Raw genomic sequence first — 23,043 nt, 5'->3', positions numbered from 1 at the left:
TATAATAGGTGATTTATTCACCAGTCTAAACCTGTATATGGCTTCTGGTTTTTGCAGTCTGAATGAGGACCTAACAAGTGTGGGGACAGGATTAAAGTATTGCTCCTGACATTAGTTTCCTAAAAGCAGTCTTGTTCTGCTGCTCCTCTACATGCCTCCTACTTTACAGGATCATCTTCTGGCTCATTTATAATCTACTGGAATTAGTACTTGAAAATATGATTTCTGTATTCAGTATTCATGCTTCACCTTTTGTCTTCAGCTGGTCTGAACTGGGAGACTACACTTTATTTTCTACTTAGAATCGAAAGAGATTAATATTAAAGAGATATCAAACTCTTAAATATCCCCAAATTTGTAAAAGAGATAGAGGCACATTACAGAGCATTATGTAGGCATAATTAGAGGGATACAAAGTTGAGCTGACTACGTACCAGCATTATTTCTGCATTTATTATCCTGATTTCCTGCAAGGGAATACTGTGTGACTCTATATTTAATTAACTACTAAAGAAAAGCAAAATAATTTTCATATTCTTTTACTTTTTCAGTTTTAATGGTATTAGGACTTTGTCCTAAACTAAAATTCAGTATTCACATGGAGAAAGGGAAGAATCTGATATGTTGTTTATTTCTTGGTGTGACAGGTGTACCTGATGGTGAAAGAAACAAAGAGTCAGTCAGTTTTGTGGCATTTTGTAAGATAGTATTGTCACTGCAAGAGAATGATGACCATTCACATTAAATATTTGGGTTGGATAACATGTGCGTGTTTGAATTTTTGCTGCAAACTTACGAAGTGTTGAGAGCATCAGCTTAACTTCCAAAACACTTGTTACGTCTCCCACTTTTTCTCTGCTAGTTTTACAAGGCTTCCACCTCTACCAACATGTGTGATAGAAAACAGAAAAAGAAAGTACTATCACAATAAATATAAGTAAGATTTTGTGGTAGTTTTTACAATTCATGGCAGTTGTGCAGGGCAGGATTTTCGGGGGGTTTATTTTGTATCATTCAGTAATCTCAACCGGTGTACCCCCTCGGGGGGGGGGGGGGGGGCAATGAATTGATAGTAATGAGTTTTTTATTGACTTGTTTGTTCTAAAGACTGGTTTAAAATACATTTTAAAAAATTAATAAAAAGTTCTTTTTCTTTCAGGTGGGAGATGAAAGAAGGTGCAGATCTTGAAGATGAGGAGAAAGTTATGGTGGAACACTTAAAAAATGTTTATTTGACACAGAGCACTCCTACCGCAGAGGATAAAGAAGAATAATTACCTTGACAGGTTTCGGGTAGCACCTTTTACTGAATTCAACATGATTAACTTAATGGCTTAGTTATAACTGACAGGACTAGAAAGCTCAGGAATATATATCTTGAGTAGGAGTTTTAAACTAAAGAATGTTCCCGTTATTGTCTAGTCACCCCATCCAGGCAGCAATTGTTCACACATGCATAAGGTGAGCAACAGTATATGAAAATGTCAGTGTCACAAAACAAGGAGGGTGTATCTCGATACTGCAGAGGCATAAACCTGAATGACAAACCAAGAACTGTTTTAGAAGCATAAAACTCACTCTGAAAATAATGCAGCTTTGGACACGTGCTAAGCAGACACCCGTGCTCTGCTTCCATCGACCATTTTGGAGTCAGAGTCAGCCTGCCCCCAGTTAGCATTGCTCAAGGACCTTTACTCTCCCGTGGCGCTTGTGTTCTAGTTAGTCCTGCCATTAAATCACCCAAAATGTATGAAAAAGGACAGGTATAGGCCATAGGTCTGCAGTCCTTTGTGAGTTGCCCCGGGATGAGTGTGCTTGGCCATTATTCCCAAGCAAAACTGCATCACCTTACTGCCCTCACAAATCCTAACTTAACATCCAGTGTATATCTTAAAAGATCCATTATAGAGAAACTTGTTGACAGCTTGTAAAGTTTTGAGAAGCATCTTTTTATTTAAAGGAATTATTCACAGTCAGTGCTCAAAGGACTATCTTAACAGTGAACTGAGAAAATGATAATGCGATATATATTTCTGATAAATATAGTAAAATTTCATTTTCAAAATAAGTGCTGTCTGATACTCAGATTTTTGATATATAAAATGTTTTTCTTTTCAGTAAAGACTAAAAATAGCTGAGTTAGGTGGCTATTGTGACAATGTTTTTTATACAGACGGTGTGGTTAATATTTCTTCAGCTCTACAGAAATCCATCATTTTTCTATTTGTTTCTTGCATTGCAAGTCCAAGGGAACTATTTCCTCTGCCTGATGAAGGACCCTAGCAAGATCTTGCTAAGGCTGCAATCTGAGCTGCAGCTATTCCTGTTCCCACCACATCTTCTCACAGATGCTATTATGGACATAACTCAAACCACCTGAATAGGAGGAAGGCACCTTTTTTTCCTAAAAACTTCAGCAGCATCATGAGTAACCATAAGGCTAATGCTGCTGTAGCGTCTAATCTGAAATGCAGTTTTTCCTCCTCTTAATTGCTGGGGGGTTTTGTTGTGCATATAAAATGTCAGACCATTTAAAACGAAAATGAGGACCACTGAATCTTACAAATCTCCAAAGATCTTGTTACAACACTGCATCAACAAGAGGGCTGGGAGGCACTGGTGCTTCAAAAATGCTAAAAATATTATTTAAAGAATAAAATAGACTTTTTACTCTGCTGCTGACATAGTCATTTCAGATCATAAAGAGGTGATGAAGTGTAAAAACAATTTTTCTTTGCTTTGTATTTCACCTTTGAAGATCAGTTGTGGTCTTAAGGCTTAAAACATGGCTACAGGGATTGCCCATGATGGCAGGTACAGTATTCTGACAAATGAGGCACACATGCTTCAAGCCATACTAATAATGTGTTCCTGCACATGGAAGCCGGAGTTTAGAATATTCTTTCCTGTTTTATCAAAATCTATTGTACATAATTAACTTTTTGTATAGTCACATAAAGTGAATTTCTGTCTATGTAGTAAAACTGACTGAAATACTTTTTGTGAAAAAGCTCCCCTTCCGGGAAACACTTAGTCTGAATAGAATAAACTTTGCAAGTGAAATAAACTTACCCAGAATAAAAACCCTCACTTACTCTGAAATGGGAATGTCCATATGGGGCGTTATTCCAAACTGGTTATTATCCTTTAAATTCACAACACACCTGGTTCTGGTAAAAATTAAAAAAAAAAAAATCTTTATGCCCCTTCCTCCCTTCTCTCCCTGCCAAAGCAACTCAGCGCTAACCCACTGGGTAGCACTAGGACAATTTTGTCTTTCTTAGCAAGAGTATATTTATAATCTTTACCAATGTGGAGCTGACAAGACAGAATAACTAGCGTAAATAAAAGCTGAACCTTTGCACAGTATTTTATTTGGATGTTTTTCTTATCCAAACCTTTCTCTCTCTATATATACATCTTTTAGAGTATCTGAATGCAAGCTAATGTGTGTTTGAAATTGAACTTGTCCCTCAGTCCTCACTGAGAAATAGCAGGGCTCGGTTTGTTGGCAATGTAGTGATCCTATTAACTGACCTTTTCAGGGTATAAAAGAAACATCATCTTGGCAACATTACTTATGCTGAATCAATATTTTTGCAACATTCAGGTTTTTTCAATAAAATTACAGCAATGATAAGAGTTGTATAACTAAGATTGCTAAATAACATACCATTAATTTATCAAGATTGCTTACTTTAAAACTTAAACACTTAAACGACGCTTGAAAGAGCTGATCATTTTTACATTTTAATAGGAGTACTTGTATAAGAGATTGCTGCTTTCTTTGGCTTTTCTTAATAAAACAATAGTTCTATATCCTTTAAAAAGCACTGCTGATTCTAAAACTGACTTAAGATTAATTTCATTTTGGAGACTGATGGGTTCATAAAGCTGCAATGTTTTGCTTTTGTATTTTATGTCCTGGCTCTTTGTCACTACTTGTTGATCCAAGAATGTCTCACATTTATGTTTAGCCTCAATAAATAAAGGCAACAGGAGCCAGATTTGCTGGCTGCTGAGTGGGCCCTGTGTTGCATGACCACTGCAATCTGACCATGTTAACTGCTCCTGGGAAGGTAGTCAAAAATAAGGATTAAGGTCTGTTGTGTACAACAGACCCTTCTGAATGGGCAAAACCTGGCCTCATTGGCTCAGCTGAGTTCGCTTAAAAGGAAATTATTATATTTAAAGAAGTGACTTGGATCAGATAGCACAAACTAGGCAACTATGCATTATCATTAATGCTTACATCTAATTCTCATTTAACATTTTAATATGCTTAGTCCTTTTTACGAAACAGGCTTAAATGGGAGACTTCATGGCATGGAGTATCTCTAATCATATTAGTTTAGCATCCAGTTCAGAGTGCTCCAAATGTTAACATCTTGGTACTTTTGAATGGTAGTTAATAAAATTAGAAGCAGGGCAAAATTGAGATGGCATTAATAGTAATGAAACTCAGAAAGACAGCAGAGGGAGAGAGACAGAATTTATGGAAAAGACAGGCATTAAGACATAGCCCTGCCTTTTAGTGCCTGCTGTCCTGACAAACAGTGTCCCGTAGATCAGGCTTTATTCCAGGAGAGGGCTTTTGTAGCGACCACAGGCAACAAAGCTATTTGTTCTGGAAATATGCACGGCAGCAAATGGATGTTCTCTAATTCATCTCTACATCCTCACAGCAGTGCAAGGTAGGCATGAGGCTGGCTTCTTCCAATTAGCTTCCTCTGACAGAAATATTCCATTTCCCTCTCAGCTGGGAGGTCTTCACAAAATACTACTGAGTCTTATCTACAGTAAGATACCAATTATATGCTGATATAAAACTATTTTATGGAACTCCTTAAAAATATGTGCAATCATTTTTAGTGACAGACACTATTCAAACTTCCAAGGCAATAGGCGAAAGACTGAGGAATTAGACCCATTGCCCAATTAGGCATGAAATGAGAGAGTAACTTGATGGCAACGGGGAGATTTCTAAGCAAGCATATACATCTTGAGGAGGTCCTGGCTGGTGCGAAGCTGCTTCTCTGTAAACAGTGGTATGAGCGGAAGCAGAAGATCTAAAACTATTTTAAGTGGAAGGTCCAGGAAATGGGCAAGGGTGAGCTTGCTTTTTCCTCTACCTTTGGACTCCAACACTTGGGAAGAAGGCTAAACTGACTGACATTGCCAGGCAGGCAGTACAAGAGAAGCATGCGACGTTTTGAGCAGGTTGGGCATCACTGAGGGCCTTGTAATACCCATCAGTAAAATGACGAAGGAACCAGATTGTTCCTCTCTAGCAACAGCATTTGGGAATAGACTGTTAGCTATTATTGCAGCAAGTGAAACAATGATACAGAGCTGACAAAAAACACTCTAAAAAGCAAGGAATCATGCAAACAAGTAAAAATAAACCCAAACCATTTTTTCTTTTTCCTGAAAAAGTGATTCCATAACAAGTGTCTGTCATGGTTTAACCCCAGCCAGCAACTAAGCACCACGCAGCTGCTTGTTCACCCCCCCTGCCCCCCGCCAGTGGGATGGGGAGGAGAATCAAAAAACAGAATTAAAACTCATGGGTTGACATAAGAATGGTTTAATAACTACAGTAAAATAAAATATAATAATGATAATAATAAAAATAACAATAATAAAAAATAAAAATAACAAAAAAATAATAATTTTAATGAAAGGGAATATAACAAAAAAAAAGAGAGAGAAATAAAACCCCCAAAAAGACAAGTGATGCACAATGCAATTGCTCACCACCCACTGACCGATGCCCGAGCAGTGATCCGCCCCTCCCAGCCAATTCCCCCCAGTTTATGTACTGAGGATGACGTTCTACGGTGTGGAATATCCCCTTGGCTAGTTCAGGCCAGCTGTCCTGGCCATGCTCCCTCCCAGCTTCTTGTGCACCTGCTCGCTGGCAGAGCATGGGAAACTGAAAAATCCTGACCTGAGGATAAGCGCTACTTAGCAACAACTGAAACGTCAGAGTGTTATCAACATTATCATCACACTAAATCCAAAACACACTGTACTGGCTACTGGGAAGAAAATTAACTCTACCCCAGCTGAAACCAGGACAGTGTCTCAGGAAGAGCTGGCAATTATGAAGTACCAATGACATAAAGTGATCGTCTGAATTAAGATTGTGCGTCTAAATTTAGCAGACAACTATCCCTAAGCTGACAAGGAGCCATCAAGTCATGGCTAGTGCCAATTTGATGACTACCAGATGAAGCCCTTTAGATCCATGACAACTTCAGCTGTTAGTAGGTTACAACCATCTCTGAGGTGATACTTTATAATATTTCCTACTGAAGAAACTGTTTTCATGCTAAAATGCCTCATTATCCAGTTGCTGCAGTAAATCGATCCAGGCTCCAACAGCCATCAGTCTCAGTGTCTACACAGACCCGAGTCATATCCGTTCTCTATCTAGAAAGGAGGCAAAGAACCGCATAATGGTGATCATGTTCAACAGGAATGATCTTCCCCAGTTACAGGCTCGAAGAGCATGCCATGTCTGCTGTGACGAACTCAGGTTTCAGACTTTGTTCATGGTGGAAGTTTGCTGCAACAGCATGTAGCTTTGTTCTTCTCTTTTCAGGACAGCTTTTTAGAAGAATAATCTCTTTTCAGCTCTCCCAAAAATAAATACATTAACTAAAATTACTCTTGTAAAAGAAGCACTCATGCATTAGAAAACACCTGATGAATGATTACCAATGCGCCCATGTGGGTTCCTTAAACTAACTGTTAATGACATGGTCATATATATTTTGTCCCTAGATGAATTCACCAGAGGACAGAAATATGGTTACACAAGCAACTTTGGTAAATTTGTAATTATCTAATATCCAACTACTTTATTTTTTTGTCCCATAATAGGTGTTTTCTATGTTAAAAGTCTAGTAACTTTTGGATATTTGGTCTCCATAAATAAATAGTATCACACAGGTCTTCATGTGTCATCTTGACTCTGTTTTGTTTTCCACCTCAATATTGTCTTTCAGGCATCCTTGAAAAACTTACTGGTTAATGTTTGTTATAATTTAGAATGTGGGTATTGCGCACAGGTAGGTAATTCATTTTCTAGACTAATTGTCATACAGATTTAAAACAGTGTAGGTCCTATATGGCTAATAATTTCAGGTTTAGTGTTGTTTGAACGTTTCTGCTCCTAATGTTCCACATGAATTTTGTAATATCTATGTTTTTCCATTGTTCTAAGCTACCCCTGTTACCTTAGAGTGGGATAGTGGGAGCTATTTGTATGCATTGCTGTTTGTGAGTTATTTATGTTTTTTACTTAAACTACCTTATTTCGCCCCAGGTTTTATTTTCTTTAAGTTCTCTGAACTTTTAATTTACACTTGGAAATCCATAGCACATCTGTTTTCACAACCTACAAACACCTAAATACATACCAATAAAGCCTATGCCTTCTCAAAGCTTATACAGTCTTAGAGAACCAAGAATTTAATAAATGTAAAATTCAAACCAACCACCTGCAAGGTTATCATTCAAGAAATGAAGTAGTTGTTTTCACTTGGATGTTCACCTCTCTGTATATTCCAGAAATAATACCTTTAAGAATTTGTTTGCTTATGTACTGGACACTTTATTGATATCTCTCATTCTATGTAATAAACATGTTTTAAATGGGTTTTATTATGTAGGTTAAGATTACGCTTTCCCCCTAGAGAATGGAACGAACATTGGGGAGGTAAGAGGTTGAAATGGCAGGTGGTCTTTGTTCTGGTGTATGGACTAGCAAACAGATTACTTTCTACAGTAAGCCAGATGTGGCTTTGGGAATGAAATAATCTTGGCAGGAATCCTACCTGCAGGTATGTATTAACTTCAGGAAATTGACGGCTGAACATGTGCTACAAAGACTTTTTTCAGAGGCAAACGGATTAGGTCTCTTCAAACAGCAACCGTTTCTATTCCAGTTAAGGCTCCCCAGTTTCACACATGCCTGTCCGCTTTATGAATGGACAGACTGATGGAGGTTGCTGCATTAATGCAACACAAATGTGTAATGTTAATCATCTGGCCTCCTCTTCAATCCAGACAAATAATTAACCAGAACATGGTAGACTGTTCTTTATTTCCAAAAACTATGCAGGGTCCCGATCAACGTTACTGAGCAACACTGTACCTCTACCAGGCTTTGGTACCAGAGCACAGACACCTCCAACCTAACGAGGCAAAGCATGCGGTTTAATTCTTCATGTTTTAAAGGTGCTGCGTATGTCTCATGCAGTTCTTAGATTTGTGAACCAAACCCAACCAGTCCTGCAACCCTTTCATTTTCATTCCCTCCCCTTCTCACCCTTCCCCGGTTTTGGCTCAGCTGTCAAGTTTTATGATCCCTCCTGCCGTTTCCAGATGAGGCTGCAAGCACACCTTATGCAGCACCGTACATTGCGATTAACTGTCTCAAAGAGCATACAGTGTGTAGAGATGAGTCGTTCTCCAGCCCCAGTAATGAGACACTTTTCGGTTAAAGCTTTTGTATTTTAACCCTACCCTCTTTGACATTTGGGCACGCTGGTCCAATCTGACAAGCTCCAAGGTGAGACATACCTAGTTGTTTTGTAGGAGCTTGGTGGCGTGGTTGTGGTTTTGTTTAAAGGAGACGACAGGAAGGGGAAGGGATTTTTTGCTTATTATTATGTTTATATTCTTATGTTAATTCTATTGCTGTTGTTGCTGGTTTGGTTTCTCTCCATCTGGACTGAAGATTGGTCAATACATGACGGTTACAATCTGTTTAAGTAGTCTGGGCATTGATAAAGTCACCGTAACTGCCAGTAGCAGAAGTAATTTGTGAGTTTAGTCTTTGTAGAAAGTATTTAGCATGGCAATAGGCACTACAGGAATTCATTCCATCTAAATCTCTCTACTAAAATGGTCTATCATTGACATGATTTCTTAGTTCAGCTTTGTCAGGTCTCTCCCTGATAACCACAGTCTTCCTTCTGTGGTTAGAAGAGGAAAGAACAGAAAAATGCTGGTATCTTATGTGCTGTGCCATTTTAGGGATCCCATTTTTCCAACTGGAGTTCCAAAAGGTGCACTTAAACTACATAACGGAAAAGGTACATGTATTTGCTTTTCCATTTTATGTGTACACAAATTGTTTAGATGACAGTTGTACCATTTTTAAAAAAGTTATATAATACCCCGGAGCAGTCATCTGCTCTAACATGCATAATTTATTCAAAAATCATTTGTGGAGTTGAGGGATTGATAGTTTGGAACAGAAAAATTATAGGTATGCTACATAGGTTCTTGCAAAAATAAATCGTGTAATCATATATTGAGAGCCAATATTTCAAAATTCAAAGTACAATTAAATTGTTTGCACATGTAACAGCAGTGAAATAACTTTGCAAGGTTTACATTGTAAACCGATATATCTACAGAGTAAATAGTAGAACACAGACCATAAAGTTCTGTCAATAGCGTTGCTTTCAATCTTTGTTTCATTCCACCAAAACTTTCATATCAGTCTGGCATTTTTCTGAACAACTATATACAGGACCAAAGAATTAGGAGTGGTAACTTGAAATATAGATCATATATATTTAATCTTTACCACAAATGCAAAAGCAGTAAGTGAAAAACAAAGACATAACAGACTGTAAAAACTCTCGAGAACATATAATGAAGCATAAGAGTGAATGTCACGACAGATTTATGTATGTTCGAGTTTCAGCAAAAACTGCTGAAGACAAATTTGAGAATATTTGTGTATCATACTTTTGGCACAATAGCAGGAACCAAAATAAATTACCCAGGAATAAGACATAAGAAACAGATTCAGGGTGTAAACAACAAGCCAAATAAGAATTTTGAATTAAAGAAAACTTTCAAGCCAAAAGAGAGGTGTTTCAGCCTTGCAGAGCACTCAAGAACAATGTTGGTTTTTCATGAGTTTTCAGTATTTCACTTTTTTTTTAACGTTTCTAATTTAATTCTTATGAAAAGTGTTTCTCAAAAGGTAACACATCATCTTTGTCAGGAAAGCTAATGTATTTTTATTTTTCATGAAATGCAGTCTCTGTATTTATGTGCTGTACACGGTACACAAAAAGCCTATTCCATCGATGTCAAGCCAAAAGAACAAATGAACAGAAGCTACAAAGGGAATTCTAAAGAGATTTCCCCCCCCCCCGCTATCTTTTCTTTTGGGCTTAGCCTCAGAAGGAATTTTTGTGTCCCAAAAGACACAGGATAACTTTTCCCAAGAATCACACATCGTAAAGGCTGCTATTCTTAAATGCAACTGCTTGATGACAAGGCTATGCCTTTTATTTTTTTTAACCTCTGGAAATAGCAGCTGTCATTGACAAAAAAATTAATCTTAATTTTTAAGATTAAAAAAATCGCTATGTTTTCCAGATATGTGTCTGATGAGCTAGGTTGAAGTTTCTCAGTAGTGAGGCCTCTATTGTGCAAACACATTGCTCAGCATTAAATGATACCTTGTGATTTTCATAAAGTAGGTGACATAAGATAGTAGGACAAAGCAAAAGTATAATGCATTTTTTCATGTGATTCTTCTCTATCCTGACACCCTTTGCATCTTTTTGTCACAGCAAAGGATTCCTAGACTGGATCACATCCTTCAATTTCGGGATTCAGTGCAAAGGTCAAGTGCAATAAACAGACCATTTTTCAAATGTAAATTCAAATAAGTGTCTCAGTATACTTGGGTGCCCCTGTTGCAAACTGCGTTTGCAAGGTTTAGCATGCTCTTAACCAGCAGTAATCTGACTGAGAACTGAAGATGTTAGCACTTCATGCTGTCAGGTGCTGAAAGCAGAAACGTAGGTACTTCTGAAGAAAGGGCTGTGGTGTTCTACCAGCACTGAACCACAGGAGGATTTAACAACTGCTTATGAAAGTTGCATTGCAGGATAGCTATTAAAATCAGACATCCTACTTGCTACAATCATCTATCAGCTGCTTCTAAAATCCTGCCCACCTTCTGTGTGTCATCTGGAGGAGATAAAGTTTTAATTGTGAGCGGGTGGTATAAAAAAAAATAGAAAAAAAAAGACAAGGCGCCTTCTGTCATTCTGAATTTCTTGTCCTATCTTGCTGTTTCTGTGTCTTTGTGCCAGTTGAAGTTTCGCAGGCAGCTTTTAAAAAGACAAAAAACATAAATAAAATCAACAGAAACAAATAAAATCTAGGACAACAAAGAGCACATCATAAAGCATGTATGCAGAGAATGGGAATTAAAAATACTGCATATTGCAGCCTTTCCCCTTTTATGCTTTAACTCTCTTCTCACCTAAGTTTCAAATAATTCCTAGCTTCCTTGGTATCCATTACCAAATTCCCTTTTTGTTTATTCTGCATTTATATTTAAGACCTTAAGAGTTTCTTCCCTGTTTCCATAAGCTACAGTATTAAATACCAGAAGCTTACATTTTGGGGTTCAAAATGATTTCATTCATAATATTTTCATTCAGCTTTTCTGTTCAATTTTTTGAGTTGATGAGACTTGACATTTTTTTCAGCCATTTGAAATAAGCCTTGTTAAAGCAGTATTTATGTTACTGTAATAAGAACTGTCTTCAGACCATGATCACTTGTCATAGACACGACAAATATTTGGTTCCCCTGGTGTGCTCCTCTTTAGATATGATGATGAAGTCTTAAAATAACTTCTCTCGTGTTCGATACAGTTCTTCTGAGTTACATTTTTTGCCTCTAAATTTAAAAAAAAAAAAAAAAAGTATTTTCATACTGCCAGCACTGAAAATTTCATGTTCTGTCATGCAGACTGCAGCCCTTGGTGAGAACAGCTTTTCTCATCTCCGTGCTGCAGACAGACACTCGCAGAGCCACTCGCCCAGGTCGGTGCCTCCTTCATCAGTCGGCTGGCCTGCTTATCTCATGTTCCCAGCGCATCCCAGGCCCCTTCCTTCCAAGGTACTTGTCGTGGTTTAACCCCAGCCAGCAACTAAGCACCACGCAGCCGCTCACTCAATCCCCCCCCATCCAGTGGGATGGGGGAGAAAATCAGGAAGAAGAAGCAAAGCCCGCGGGTTGAGATAAGAACAGTTTAATAGAACAGAAAAGAAGAAACTAATAATGATAACACTAATAAAATGACAACAGTAGTAATAAAAGGATTGGAATGTACAAATGATGCGCAGGGCAATTGCTCACCACCCACCGACTGACACCCAGCCAGTCCCCAAGCGGCGAATCCCTGCCCCCCACTCCCCAGTTCCTAAACTAGATGGGACATCACATGGTATGGAATACACTGTTGGACAGTTTGGGTCAGGTGCCCTGGCTGGGCATGAGAAGCTGAAAAATCCTTGACTATAGTCTAAACACTACTGAACAACAACTGAAAACATCAGTGTTATCAACATTCTTCACATACTGAACTCAAAACATAGCACTGTACCAGCTACTAGGAAGACAGTTAACTCTATCCCAGCTGAAACCAGGACAGTAATATTAAGTTTAGTGGCCTTCTTGAAAGTCTCTGGGTCTTGTTTCTGAGTTTGATTTTCTTTTTTCCTCTCTGTGCTGTTTTCAGTGCAACATCACTGCTATTTCACGTGACTAGCAGTTGACAATTTTTCTCTTTGAGACTCCCTCTCTTTCAGATTCAATTTCCTAATAGTTTCATGGGAAAGGAACACAGTCACTGGCCTTTGTTTTATTATTTATATTTTGGGAGGAAAAAAACAAAGGCATGGTAACAGAAACGACTCCTTTAGGGATCAAGTCCAGGCAAACACATGATAGATGTCTAGTTCATACTAGAAAAAAAGAGAAATGCCTCTCTCCTGCAGATCTGTGACCATCTGGCTATTGGCTTAACCCTCGTGGTGACACACAGAAAGTCAGGTCTTGTGAGGTCTTCGAGAAATCTTAATGTCCCTAAAAAAGACCTCTTTCGTCCTCATTTACCCTAAGTAATGAGTTCGTAGGAAAGGTTTTCTCTTCTTTCAGTGCCTGATTTTGAACTTTATGCTGTTAAATTTCATCCCATTTCTCTCTAGTCAAGATCATTACTCGTAATACCTTTCAACTTAGTGTCACCTGCAGATTTCATGGATGCACATCAAATTCTTATCTCTGTCTCATTAATGACTATATTGCACATATCATGTCCAAAACCTAATCACAATCCCCAGAGAGTGTTCCTGTTCACTTCTCTCCTACCTACCTCATAACTGCCTTTCAGCTTAGGTTTTTGCAGCCTCCTCCTCAGCCAGTCCACATCCACCTTACCAGGTAATTCTGGTCTGAATTATCATCATCCCCACCTTCAGTAATACTCCCCATGGGGAATCAGTTCTTTTACTTCAGTTTAGATACATCAGGGCATTGATGTACTCTTGTGTAAGAAATTGCGATCATACTGGAATGACATGATCTGCTCTGGGTAGCACCACTCTGCAGCTTACCACACTTTCTATTTTTATCTATGTTCACAAGTATATAAAAATCTGGTCTAGCTCTGCGTAGTATTGAGTAACTGAGCAGTCTATGGGGGGTCATCCCAGCTGGGTATGAGTTGCTGCAATCCAGCTTATTTGGAAAGGATTTATACAGAAAGGATGTTTTTTCTATGCAGTTTTAGCTTCTTCATGTTCCCTCCTACAGAGGCTATCTAGACTTGAAGGACAACGTTAACAAATGCTGAATCCACCCATCAGTTTTAACTAGGTCTGTAACCTCGTACAGACTCGAGACACACTGGCAGTCATTAACAACATGCAGCCCAAGATAGTTTTAATTACATGACCACATACTCTTTTTTGCAGGGTACAGCTGTTTCAAATGCCACACGGGATGAATAGTGCTAATGTAATAACCAGCAGTTCAATGCCTTGTTTTCTCTATGTTCTTTGAAATGCAGCTCTGTTGAGGATTTCTTGGCTGGGCGAAGGCATGTGAGCAATCCAGCCGTTATGGGGGAACGAAGCGTAAGTTTACAAAATACTGGAGCAGACAAGGATGCTGTGTCCTTGTACGCTGGGAAAAAGGAAGATAAGAAGAGCCTGACAAACAACACCTGGATGCTGAAGAATGAGATCAGTAACTGCTGGACACCACGTGAAGAAGTTTGCACAGCCAATAGAGAATAAGATAGTGTCGCGTGAAACGGCGTATCGTACCAATTAGAGTATTGTATAAGGCGCGTGGACATAGAAGCTTAGCCAATAATAACGTTATAGCTAGCGCGTGCCATCACCTTTTTTCTGTATAAACCCTGTAAAACCCTGTAATAAAAGGAGAACGACCATACTCATATTGAGACTCCATCGTTACTCCGGGACCGTCTCCCACTCTGACACAGCTCTGTGTACCAGACACGGGTAAAATCCTAAATGTTGAAGATATTTCATGGAATTTATTTCTACTGCACGTGAGTGTTTTAAATTTTAACTTGCCTTCCCATAATCCACATAAGTAAATGACGTTTTTGCTTAAATTGTGAACTGAAATTAAGGCAAAGCCGTTTTAATAATCTTGGATGTGCAACCAAAAGTAATGCAGACCTAAATTTTAACATATCTGACATACTACAGCACCTCGTGTAGGCAAATCATAGCTTCCATCTATTTCAGATGTAACTACTCACACTTCCTATTTCTGCAAAATGAACTCAAAAACCTTACTGGACCTTCAACAAGCAATAAATGAACAGGTCTAAAACACTGGGCTTAAGCAACATATCTGTATCCATCTAGGAATGCTCTAGCATTAGGAGGGATAGAAGACTGAAGAAGAAAACAGACACAGATTTTGAAAAAGAAGCAAAACACTCCATTTGATTAGGTACAACAGTAAGCATGCAGATTAGTATTTTTGCTAGTATGAGCCTATTACTGGTATTACTGTAGATCACAGAAGCCTGTGAAGACACCAGAAGTCCACAGTCCTACATGCAAACAAAAGATAAAAGCCCAGCTTGCAGCGACTGACTATCTACCACACACTACCTCTGTTTCCTCTTCGCTGCTGATATTTGGCTGATATTGCAGACCTCCGCTTTCAACCTGCTACCTCTTCGTAATATGAAGAGCTTCAAATCTATGGTCAATAGTTCTTTGCTGGTCAAGCATCTCCAAAACCACTCCCCCGCCACCCCTTGTTCTGATAAATTTTTCCTCCTTACATCCTTCCCTGGACCTGCAATTGTAAATGGCTGTGTCAAGATCACAGGGTGCTTTTTTAGGTGTACTGCTCATGCAGGCTGCCCCTGAAACTTGTTCCTGACTCCTACATTCTACCAGTTCATTTTTCTTGTTGTTAGGGGGGTTTGGTTGTTTTGGGTGTTTTTCTGGTGGGAGCTGCAGGAGGTGGAGAATGATAGCGAATCAGATTAAGACCCCAACAAAAACCACTACTTTTAACTTCAATCAGTCCTAACCAGGTTCACTTTGCAATTTAGCTAGAGACGGCATGAACTTTGAGTGAGAGGACAGGTTTGCTTACATGAGTACTGTTACCTGAAAACGTTCATTAAATGATTTCCAACCCTGACTTCCTCAGTTTTGCTCAGATAATAGTCAGAGCTGATGGGCTAGATAGACCTCAGTCACAGCACTGTCGTACGGCATCCCAAATGTCTCATCAAAAGACAGACATCTAAGCACCGCTTTTTTCCAACATGGGAAGTACAGGGAAAATACTGGCTCAATCAAGAGGTTCAAAATACCAAACACGATTTGTAAAATTTAAGTAGACAAGTTCTCCAATACATTATAGTATCTTCTGCAGTGAAGAGGGAAAATATTTCACCTATTCCTTCCTTGGATGTTGCAGAAGACCATTGAGAACAGAACACACAAGCTTGCTGCTTTCGGTCGTAACAAAGAGAGCAGCTGGGAGCAACCTGGATGAGAAATGTTTTATCTTCTCCCATGGCTCTACTTCAATGGATGCGGCTATCAGTCGTGACCAGGAGCTAAGAGGGGGTGGAACATTTTGGCCGCACGCATGGTATGTGGCCTCTCTGGGTCGTCCTCGGGACAGAGAACAGCTCACAGCCTTCCTGCGCGGACAGAGCCGAGAGAGGTGGAAACCTCCACTGAGCATCTGCGTTAACGCGGGTTATCGGCAGTCATTTGACCAAACCTGTAAAGATTTTCAAGGGAGCGAGACGACGCACCCCTGAGATGAAGCTCAACGCGCTTGCTCTTGCTGTGCCGGAGTTTCGGAGTTTTAGCGTAGGCCGAACACGATGCCATCCTCACCTATTTCCGAAGACGCCCCAGACACCTGCCGCGAAACGCTTCATCCCGCCTCATTCCTTTACCCAAATTCCCATCCAAACGCAAACTTGGGAGCAGACCCCCAGCCTTCCCCCCCGGGGGACACCCACCGCAAAACGCTTCATCCCTCATCGTTCTTTACCCAAATTCCCATCCAAACGCCAACTGGGGAGCGGGACCCCCGACCTTCCCGCCCTGGGGACACGTGCCCTCCGAGCAGCAGCCCCAGCTCTGGATACCGCTACCCGCCCGGTCCGTGTCAGCGGTGCCCTGGCGGGATTCGCCGACCCAAGGCCTCACCGGGAAACTCCAGCCCCCCCCCCCCGCCCCCAACAAGGCGTTTTTTCAGGGAACGGGGCGAGTAGGCCAAGGCCGAGGCCGAGCGCCGCCACCGCCGCCCTTCTCGCTCCACTTCCGGGTTCCCCGCCGCGCCCCCGGGCGCTGACGTCACGGCGCGCGGACCCCGGAAGTGGCAGCCGGTAGGGGTAGGAGGGCGGTGGCGGGGCTGGGCGGGGGGGGGAGGAGGAGGGGGAGGGGGAGGGGCGGGCAGGCGGGCGGGCGGCGCCGCGCGCGCGGCAGCCCGAGCCGCAGCGGCCGCGCGTTCCCCGGTGACGGAGCCGCGCCCGCCCCGCCCCGCCCCGCCCCGCCCCGCCGGCGACTGGGCGCCAGGTACGTGCTGCGGGCCCAGGCCTCAGGCCCAGGATCCCGGCCCGTTCTCCCCGGCCCAGGGAACGAGGGGTCTGGGGGAAGGAGTCAGCGGCGGGTCCCCTGAGGCGGAGGAAAGGGAGAGCGACCGGTCTTTTGAGCGCCGTGGTCCGAGCGGGTGAGGGGGCGGCGGTTGGTCAGCCTCCCCCCCCCCCCCCCAGGTGGTCGTCGTCGCCTCAGCCGGGGCCTCGCGTGTTGGCGGCGGCAGGCCTTGAAGCGGCGGCCGGGGGTGGAAAGAAGGGGGGCGGTGGGCTCTCCGCGCCGCCCGCCCCTCCTGCCGGTGCTCCGCAGGGAGGGAGGAGGGTTTAAAAGTAGGTTGGTGCCGGCGGTGCTGGCAAAACACGGGTTAATGGGGGGGTGGGGGACGGGGGGGACGCGGCCACGGTGTCACCGTCTCCCCGGGACCGGCCTCCCCCAGCCCCGGCTCCAGGCCCGGCCGGTCACCGGGCTCCTCCTTGAGCTGCTCCACGTGTTTGCACCTTGCGAACCGCTTTCGGCAAAGGGGGCCAGAAAGGGGTGGGGGGGACGGGACACACAAGGCTCATTTCGAGTTTTCTGAATGATTTAGAAGGGGTTGGTTTGGGGTTTTTTCCCGCCCCCCCCCCAAATGCACGCTCACAGCCACTGCTGCAGCTTTTTGGTGCTGTCAGCCGGTCTCGCAAAGCAAGGCCTGTCACGTTTTGCCCGTTACCCGATGCGAACTTTCTGTACGGTCGGAAATGGCGAAAAGTTACTCTGTGAGCCCAGTTCGCCTGACTTAATAACACAGCTGGGCCTGAGTGGTAATTTTCAGTCGGAGTTTTGCTTTCCTGGTTGTATGTGACTGAAAACTTCTTTTTGGAGTGAAGTTTCTCGTGGTTGGTCTGGCGGCTTAGAAAGCCGTGTGAAGTATTTGTCGTTTCTGAGTTATCCAGATGTCAACGTAGGGCGATAGTTTTCCCTTTTAAACTATTACTGTTGATTGGTTTTGGCTTGGCAGTGAGATAACTCAAAAGTCGTTACTTTATAACGTCAGGCGTTCCTTTCAAAAAAACCATGCACTTTGCTTTTTAAAGAAATACTGGCTTCTTTTTTCTTTCAAAGCTAAATACTGAAGCTTTCAGATTGAGGTTGTACCGCTTTCCTTCCACATAGTTAACTTTTAACTGTGGCGGTACGTGAGCCAAGCCGCTCGGTCTCATGTAAGCCAGCTTAACAAGCCTTCACAAAATGTAGCATCCACTGTACGCCATTTCTGTATGAAGTTTTTGGCTAAGTAAGGTAGTAAGTTCGAATAAGCAGGGAACAGGCCTTGGTCAGGACATACTGTCATTGGCAAAAGAGGCATTACAAAATCAACAGCAGTTACAAAGCTAACTGGCTATCTTTGGTCTTAACTGCACAGTGATTTGGTGACACGGTAAAGAGTAGGGTGGTGACAGCATTTGCCTTCGAAGAAACATGAATACCACTAGTACAGCAAAAAGATGGGGTTCTTCTAGTAATCACTAACATTTTCTTGGAATCGTTAATGAGGCTGTGGGTGAAAGAGGGTGGCAATGTGTTATGCTACCCATGGTAAAGCTGCCTGATGATAGCATATGGGTTAGAGAATGCCTGCGGGATGTTAAAATTAGGTATTCAGTAATTATGTAGGGAAAGGTAAAAATGCTCTTGTGTGGGGGGATCTAAAATCTTAGCAATTGAAGACACTCAACAGCTTACAGGCTATCGCAGAGTGATAGCACTGTAAAATACAGGAAGCATGTCTTTATATGCTCCTCTGGGTTTGGAATTGAGCAGATCTGGTGTTGTAAGTGTTTCAGGTATCATTTCGCTTTCTTTCAAAAATAATAAAAAGAAATCATTCTTTGCTCACAAGAGTACTGGTCTTCACAGGGTAGCCCTAGACAGAAGCACCAGGCGATGGCTGTATCTGTTGCCGAAGTCACTGCCGTTACTTACTGCCTGTCTGCTGGAGGTCTGATGTGCCACCCTTGGTGTTAGTCTGGGCACTCCCCAGCCTGCCTCAGTCAAAACATGGTGGGTTAAGACAGAGGTAATATTTATAGTGTTTAAGCTGACCTGACTCTTTTTGTCTGAAATAGGTTAGCAGGTGCTGGTAGGCGTAGGAATGAGATGAAAACTTTCAGCAGGCCAACAGTACTGAGCAGCTGGGGGCGGACAAGGGCATCATCATTTCAGAAGCATAGTGCACACTCAGAGGGCTGTCTGCCTTACTGAAATACCTTTAATTATTGGAGTTTTCTCACCAGTGCCTGGATTTTGTCTGTTTTCTTCAGATTGCTTTTTCAGTGGTTGTAGCAAATTATGACCATATGTTAATCTGCTAGTTGACTTGACCATGGTTTTTACAGAATTGCCTTTTATGTACTAGTTAGCTAATGTTTGGGAGAGCTTCTTATAATTACTCAGTGGGGATTTATCTGTTGGTCTCTCTTCTTTTAAGTTCACAACCTTATTTTTTTTCTTTCCCCTGAAGACTCAGCGCTGACTTTGGACGTTTTGTCCATTACCGGCTCTATAGAAAAAGTTCTGAATGCGACTCTATTGCTGGTACTTTGAATTTGACCCACTGTTCCTTTGGGGAACAATGTGCTGTGGTGACTGAGGAGTTTTTTAGATTTACAATAGATTCCTGGAATTCTTTGAAGTAAAGCATACATACAAAGAATGAATGGATATCTTTTTTTATTTTTTTCCACTCGCTTACTGAAACAAATTGGTTAACAGTAGGCATGAAAACATCTGCTTATGAAATTTAATGCTGCCCTATGAATTTTTTTTTTCTGCCTTAGAAAAGACTTTTTTTTTTCTCTTTGTGAGTGTGGTCATACATATATCTACTTCGCCTCTAGATCAGTTTCACAGATCTGCACTGAGTGGAATTCCTGATGTACAATTTAATGGGCTTAAAATGTTTTTTTTTCATGGATGTTGTTCCGTGGTTTAAGTGCTGCGGTTAGAATGTGCGTTATGTATATATACACGCTTTTATTTTTGAGAGGAAGACTCTGGAGTGAGGACTCTGAGAACTTAATGTTTAACCACTTGCAGTATTCCTTACACTGTTCTTTGTAATGTGAGTCTTATTGGAAGGTGAAAAGATACAGCATTCAATTTTGTATGATCCTTGCTCAGCTCACCGTCAGATACTTAGTAGTGCCAGGTTTGGTAGTGATTTTTGTTTAATGGCTGAGCACTTCTAGGAATTAGGCTGAGACCCGCAAGTTGTTTCCCTCCAGCTACAGACTCACTCTGTTAACAGAGTGCCCAGGGTGCAGTTTCACAGCCTGTTCACATTACATCCCCACTGCTGGAAGGGGCAGCACTCCTCTCCTCTTCCTGTCCCATCCCTCCTGGCCATATGAGAGATCAGCTGGCTGCATAGGGAGCCAGGTAAGGAAGCCGATCCAGCTGATACAGAGCTAGAGATATAAAACGCTCCTTTCTCATTGCATCGGCTTGCTCACTAGCACAGATGCGGGTGTGGGACGTGGGACTGTGGCTGGAACAAGGAGAAGGGCTGGAAGTGTTGTATGGGCTTCAGCAGATCATGGATCCGCAGCCTGGGTCACCCTGTACTTCAACTGACTGTGGTGAAAGCCCCTCTACCAGTTTCCTGAGCAGTCTGATCCTGTGAGTTAATTATTAGTGATACTGCTGGTGAGGATGGTGTCCCACTCTGTGGACTAGTGCAGTCCTCATGTAAGTGCTTTTTTTCCTGTTACACTCTGCTGGAGCGAATCGACTTCCAGCTTGGTGGAACCTTGCTGGTACTGCAGTTTGTATTCTGTTGAGCAGGTATCCAAAAAGGGAAGATGAACTGTGTAGAGTTTATCAGGCTAACCACGTGTTTCTGCTTTACAGTTCTGTAGTTTCTGTATTCCTCCAGCTTCCTATTGCCCAGCAGAAATTGAAGGGGACCAGTCTGTGCTAAGCCTGCTATACAGACATTTAAGTCTAGGAAGTATTGTTTTTTAGTACTGCCCTGGTTTTGGCTGGGATAGAGTTAATTTTTTTTCTAGTAGCTGGCGTAATGGATTGGTTTGGGTTTAGGATGAGAATAATGTTGATAATACACTGACATTTTCAGTTGTTTCTAAGTAGTGTTTAGACCCAGTCAAGGCTTTTTCAGCTTCTCATGCCCAGCCAGCAGGAAGGCTGGAGGGGCACAAGAAGTTGGGAGGGGGCACAGGCAGGACAGCTGACCCAAACTGGCCAAAGGAGTATTCTATACCGTGTGATGTTGTCATGGTTTAAGACCAGCCAGCAACAAAGCACCATGAAGCCGCTCACTCCCTCACTCCTCCCTGCCCCCAGTGGGATGAGGAGAAGAAGGTATAAAGAAAAGCTCATGGGTCGAGACAAGGACAGAGAAGGATCACTCGCCAATTATGGTCATGGGCAAAAAATAGACTCGGGGGGAAAAAAAAAAAATCAATGTAATTTACTACCAGTCCAATCAAAACAAGGATAATGGGAAATAAAACCAAATCTTAAAGCCCCTTCCCCCCACCCCTCCCTCCTTCCTGGCTCGACCCCACTCCAGATTTTCTCCACCTCCTCCACCCCAGCAGTGCAGGGGGACGGGGAATGTGGATTGTGCTCAGATCATCACACGTTGTCTCTGCCGCTCCTTCTTCCTCAGGGGGAGGACTCCTGACTCGTCCCCTGCTCCAGTGTGGGGTCCCTCCCATGGGAGACAGTCGTCCATGAACTTCTCTGTCGTGGGTCCTTCCCACAGGCTGCAGTCCTTCATGACCTGCTCCAGCGTGGGTCCTTTCCACGGGCTGCAGTCCTTCAGGCACAGCCTGCTCCAGCACGGGCTTTCCCCTGGAGTCCTGGCCATCTTGGGGGGCATCCCCCTGCTCAGGTGTGGGCTCCTCTCTCCCTGGGCTGCAGGTGGGCATCTGCTCCCCCACTCCCCTCCATGGGCTGGGGGGGGGACAGCCTGCCGCCTCACTGCGGGCTGCGGGGGCATCCCCTCCTCCAGCGCTCTTCCTCCCCTTCCTCCTTCACTGACCTCAGTATCCGTAGAGGGGTTCCTCTCACATTCCAGTCTCCTCCCCCACTGCACGTTTTCCCTTCTTGAATACCTTCTCCCAGAGGTGCTACCACTGTTGCTGATGGGCTCAGCCTTGGCCAGAGGCAGGTCCAACTTGGAGCTGGGGAAGCTTCTAGCAGCTTCTCACAGGAGCCGGCCCTGTAGTCCCCTCCCCTGCTACCAAAACTCCGCCACACAAACCCAAAACGTACGTCATGCCCAGTATATAAATCAGGGGAAGTTGGCCGGGGGTGTGGATCGCTGCTCAGGAACTGACTGGGCATTGGTCAGCAAGTGGTGAGCAATTGCATTGTGCATCACTTGTTTTCTATATTCTAATTTGTTTATTATTATTATTGTAATTTTATTATTGTTATTTTTATCATTATTATTTTCCTCCTTTCTGCTCTGTTAAACTGTTCTTATCTCAACCCATGAGTTTTACCTTTTTTTTTTTTTCCCCTCGATTCTTTCCCCCCATCCCAGTGGGTAGGGGGGAAGTGAGTGAGCAGATGCGTAGTGTTTAGTTGCTGGCTGGGGTTAAACCACAACAAGTACTTACCTGAAATAAGTATTGTCTTAGCAACTGTAGTATTAGCCGAATCAATATATTTAGTATGGTGGTAAATTTAGGAAACTCTTCTGTCAGCAAATAGGGTTTTTCCTCAGGCAGGCAAATGAAATAAAATATTCTTTATCATATATGTAGAAAGAGAGAGGATGTTTAAAATAAGAATTAGCTGTACACGTTGTCAATTGGACTGCAGATTAGCCAGTTCCAGTGTTAACTGGAAGCAGGTCCATACCTGAAGCACCAGTGATACTAAATGTGTTTATGTTTCTTGATGCTTGTGCTTTTAAAGTCAGGCCCATCATATTAAGTTGTTCAAGTTTCTGCTTTTTTGTTTTTGTAATTTATTATCAGTTGTCAGTAAGGAAGTTTTCCTGTTCACTGCCAATTTGAAGCCAAAGTTTAAGCTAAGTAGTTTTTTTTTTTTGAGAGGGACATACTGAAAAATG

General features: G+C 42.4%; 2 protein-coding genes across 13 annotated transcripts in view; both read left to right on the top strand.

Moving 5' to 3' along the window:
• Positions 1–7,456, top strand: part of KIAA0825 (KIAA0825 ortholog) — a 253,898-nt gene extending 246,442 nt beyond the window's left edge. For both annotated transcript variants that reach the window (XR_011323225.1, XM_069776151.1), the window contains one exon: positions 1,160–7,456. Coding sequence is in view for 1 of the 2 variants with exons in the window: in XM_069776151.1 (XP_069632252.1) it covers positions 1,160–1,274 (115 nt within the window). In the remaining variant the exon portion in view is untranslated. The remainder of the gene's footprint in view (positions 1–1,159) is intronic.
• A 9,275-nt stretch (positions 7,457–16,731) lies between these two features.
• ARB2A (ARB2 cotranscriptional regulator A) overlaps positions 16,732–23,043 on the top strand; it is a 272,845-nt gene continuing 266,533 nt past the window's right edge. For 7 of the 11 annotated variants that reach the window (XM_069777135.1, XM_069777137.1, XM_069777130.1 and 4 more), the window contains exon 1: positions 18,855–18,998. Coding sequence is in view for 7 of the 11 variants with exons in the window: in XM_069777137.1 (XP_069633238.1) it covers positions 18,996–18,998 (3 nt within the window). In the remaining 4 variants the exon portion in view is untranslated. Of the gene's footprint in view, positions 16,751–16,815; positions 16,941–18,854; positions 18,999–23,043 lie in introns of those variants that run through there. The other 4 variants (XM_069777139.1, XM_069777136.1, XM_069777131.1 and 1 more) reach the window with 4 other exon arrangements.

Source organism: Haliaeetus albicilla, chromosome Z, assembly GCF_947461875.1.
Source record: "Haliaeetus albicilla chromosome Z, bHalAlb1.1, whole genome shotgun sequence".
Classification (NCBI taxonomy): domain Eukaryota; kingdom Metazoa; phylum Chordata; class Aves; order Accipitriformes; family Accipitridae; genus Haliaeetus; species Haliaeetus albicilla.
This window is presented reverse-complemented; position numbering and strand designations above follow the sequence as displayed.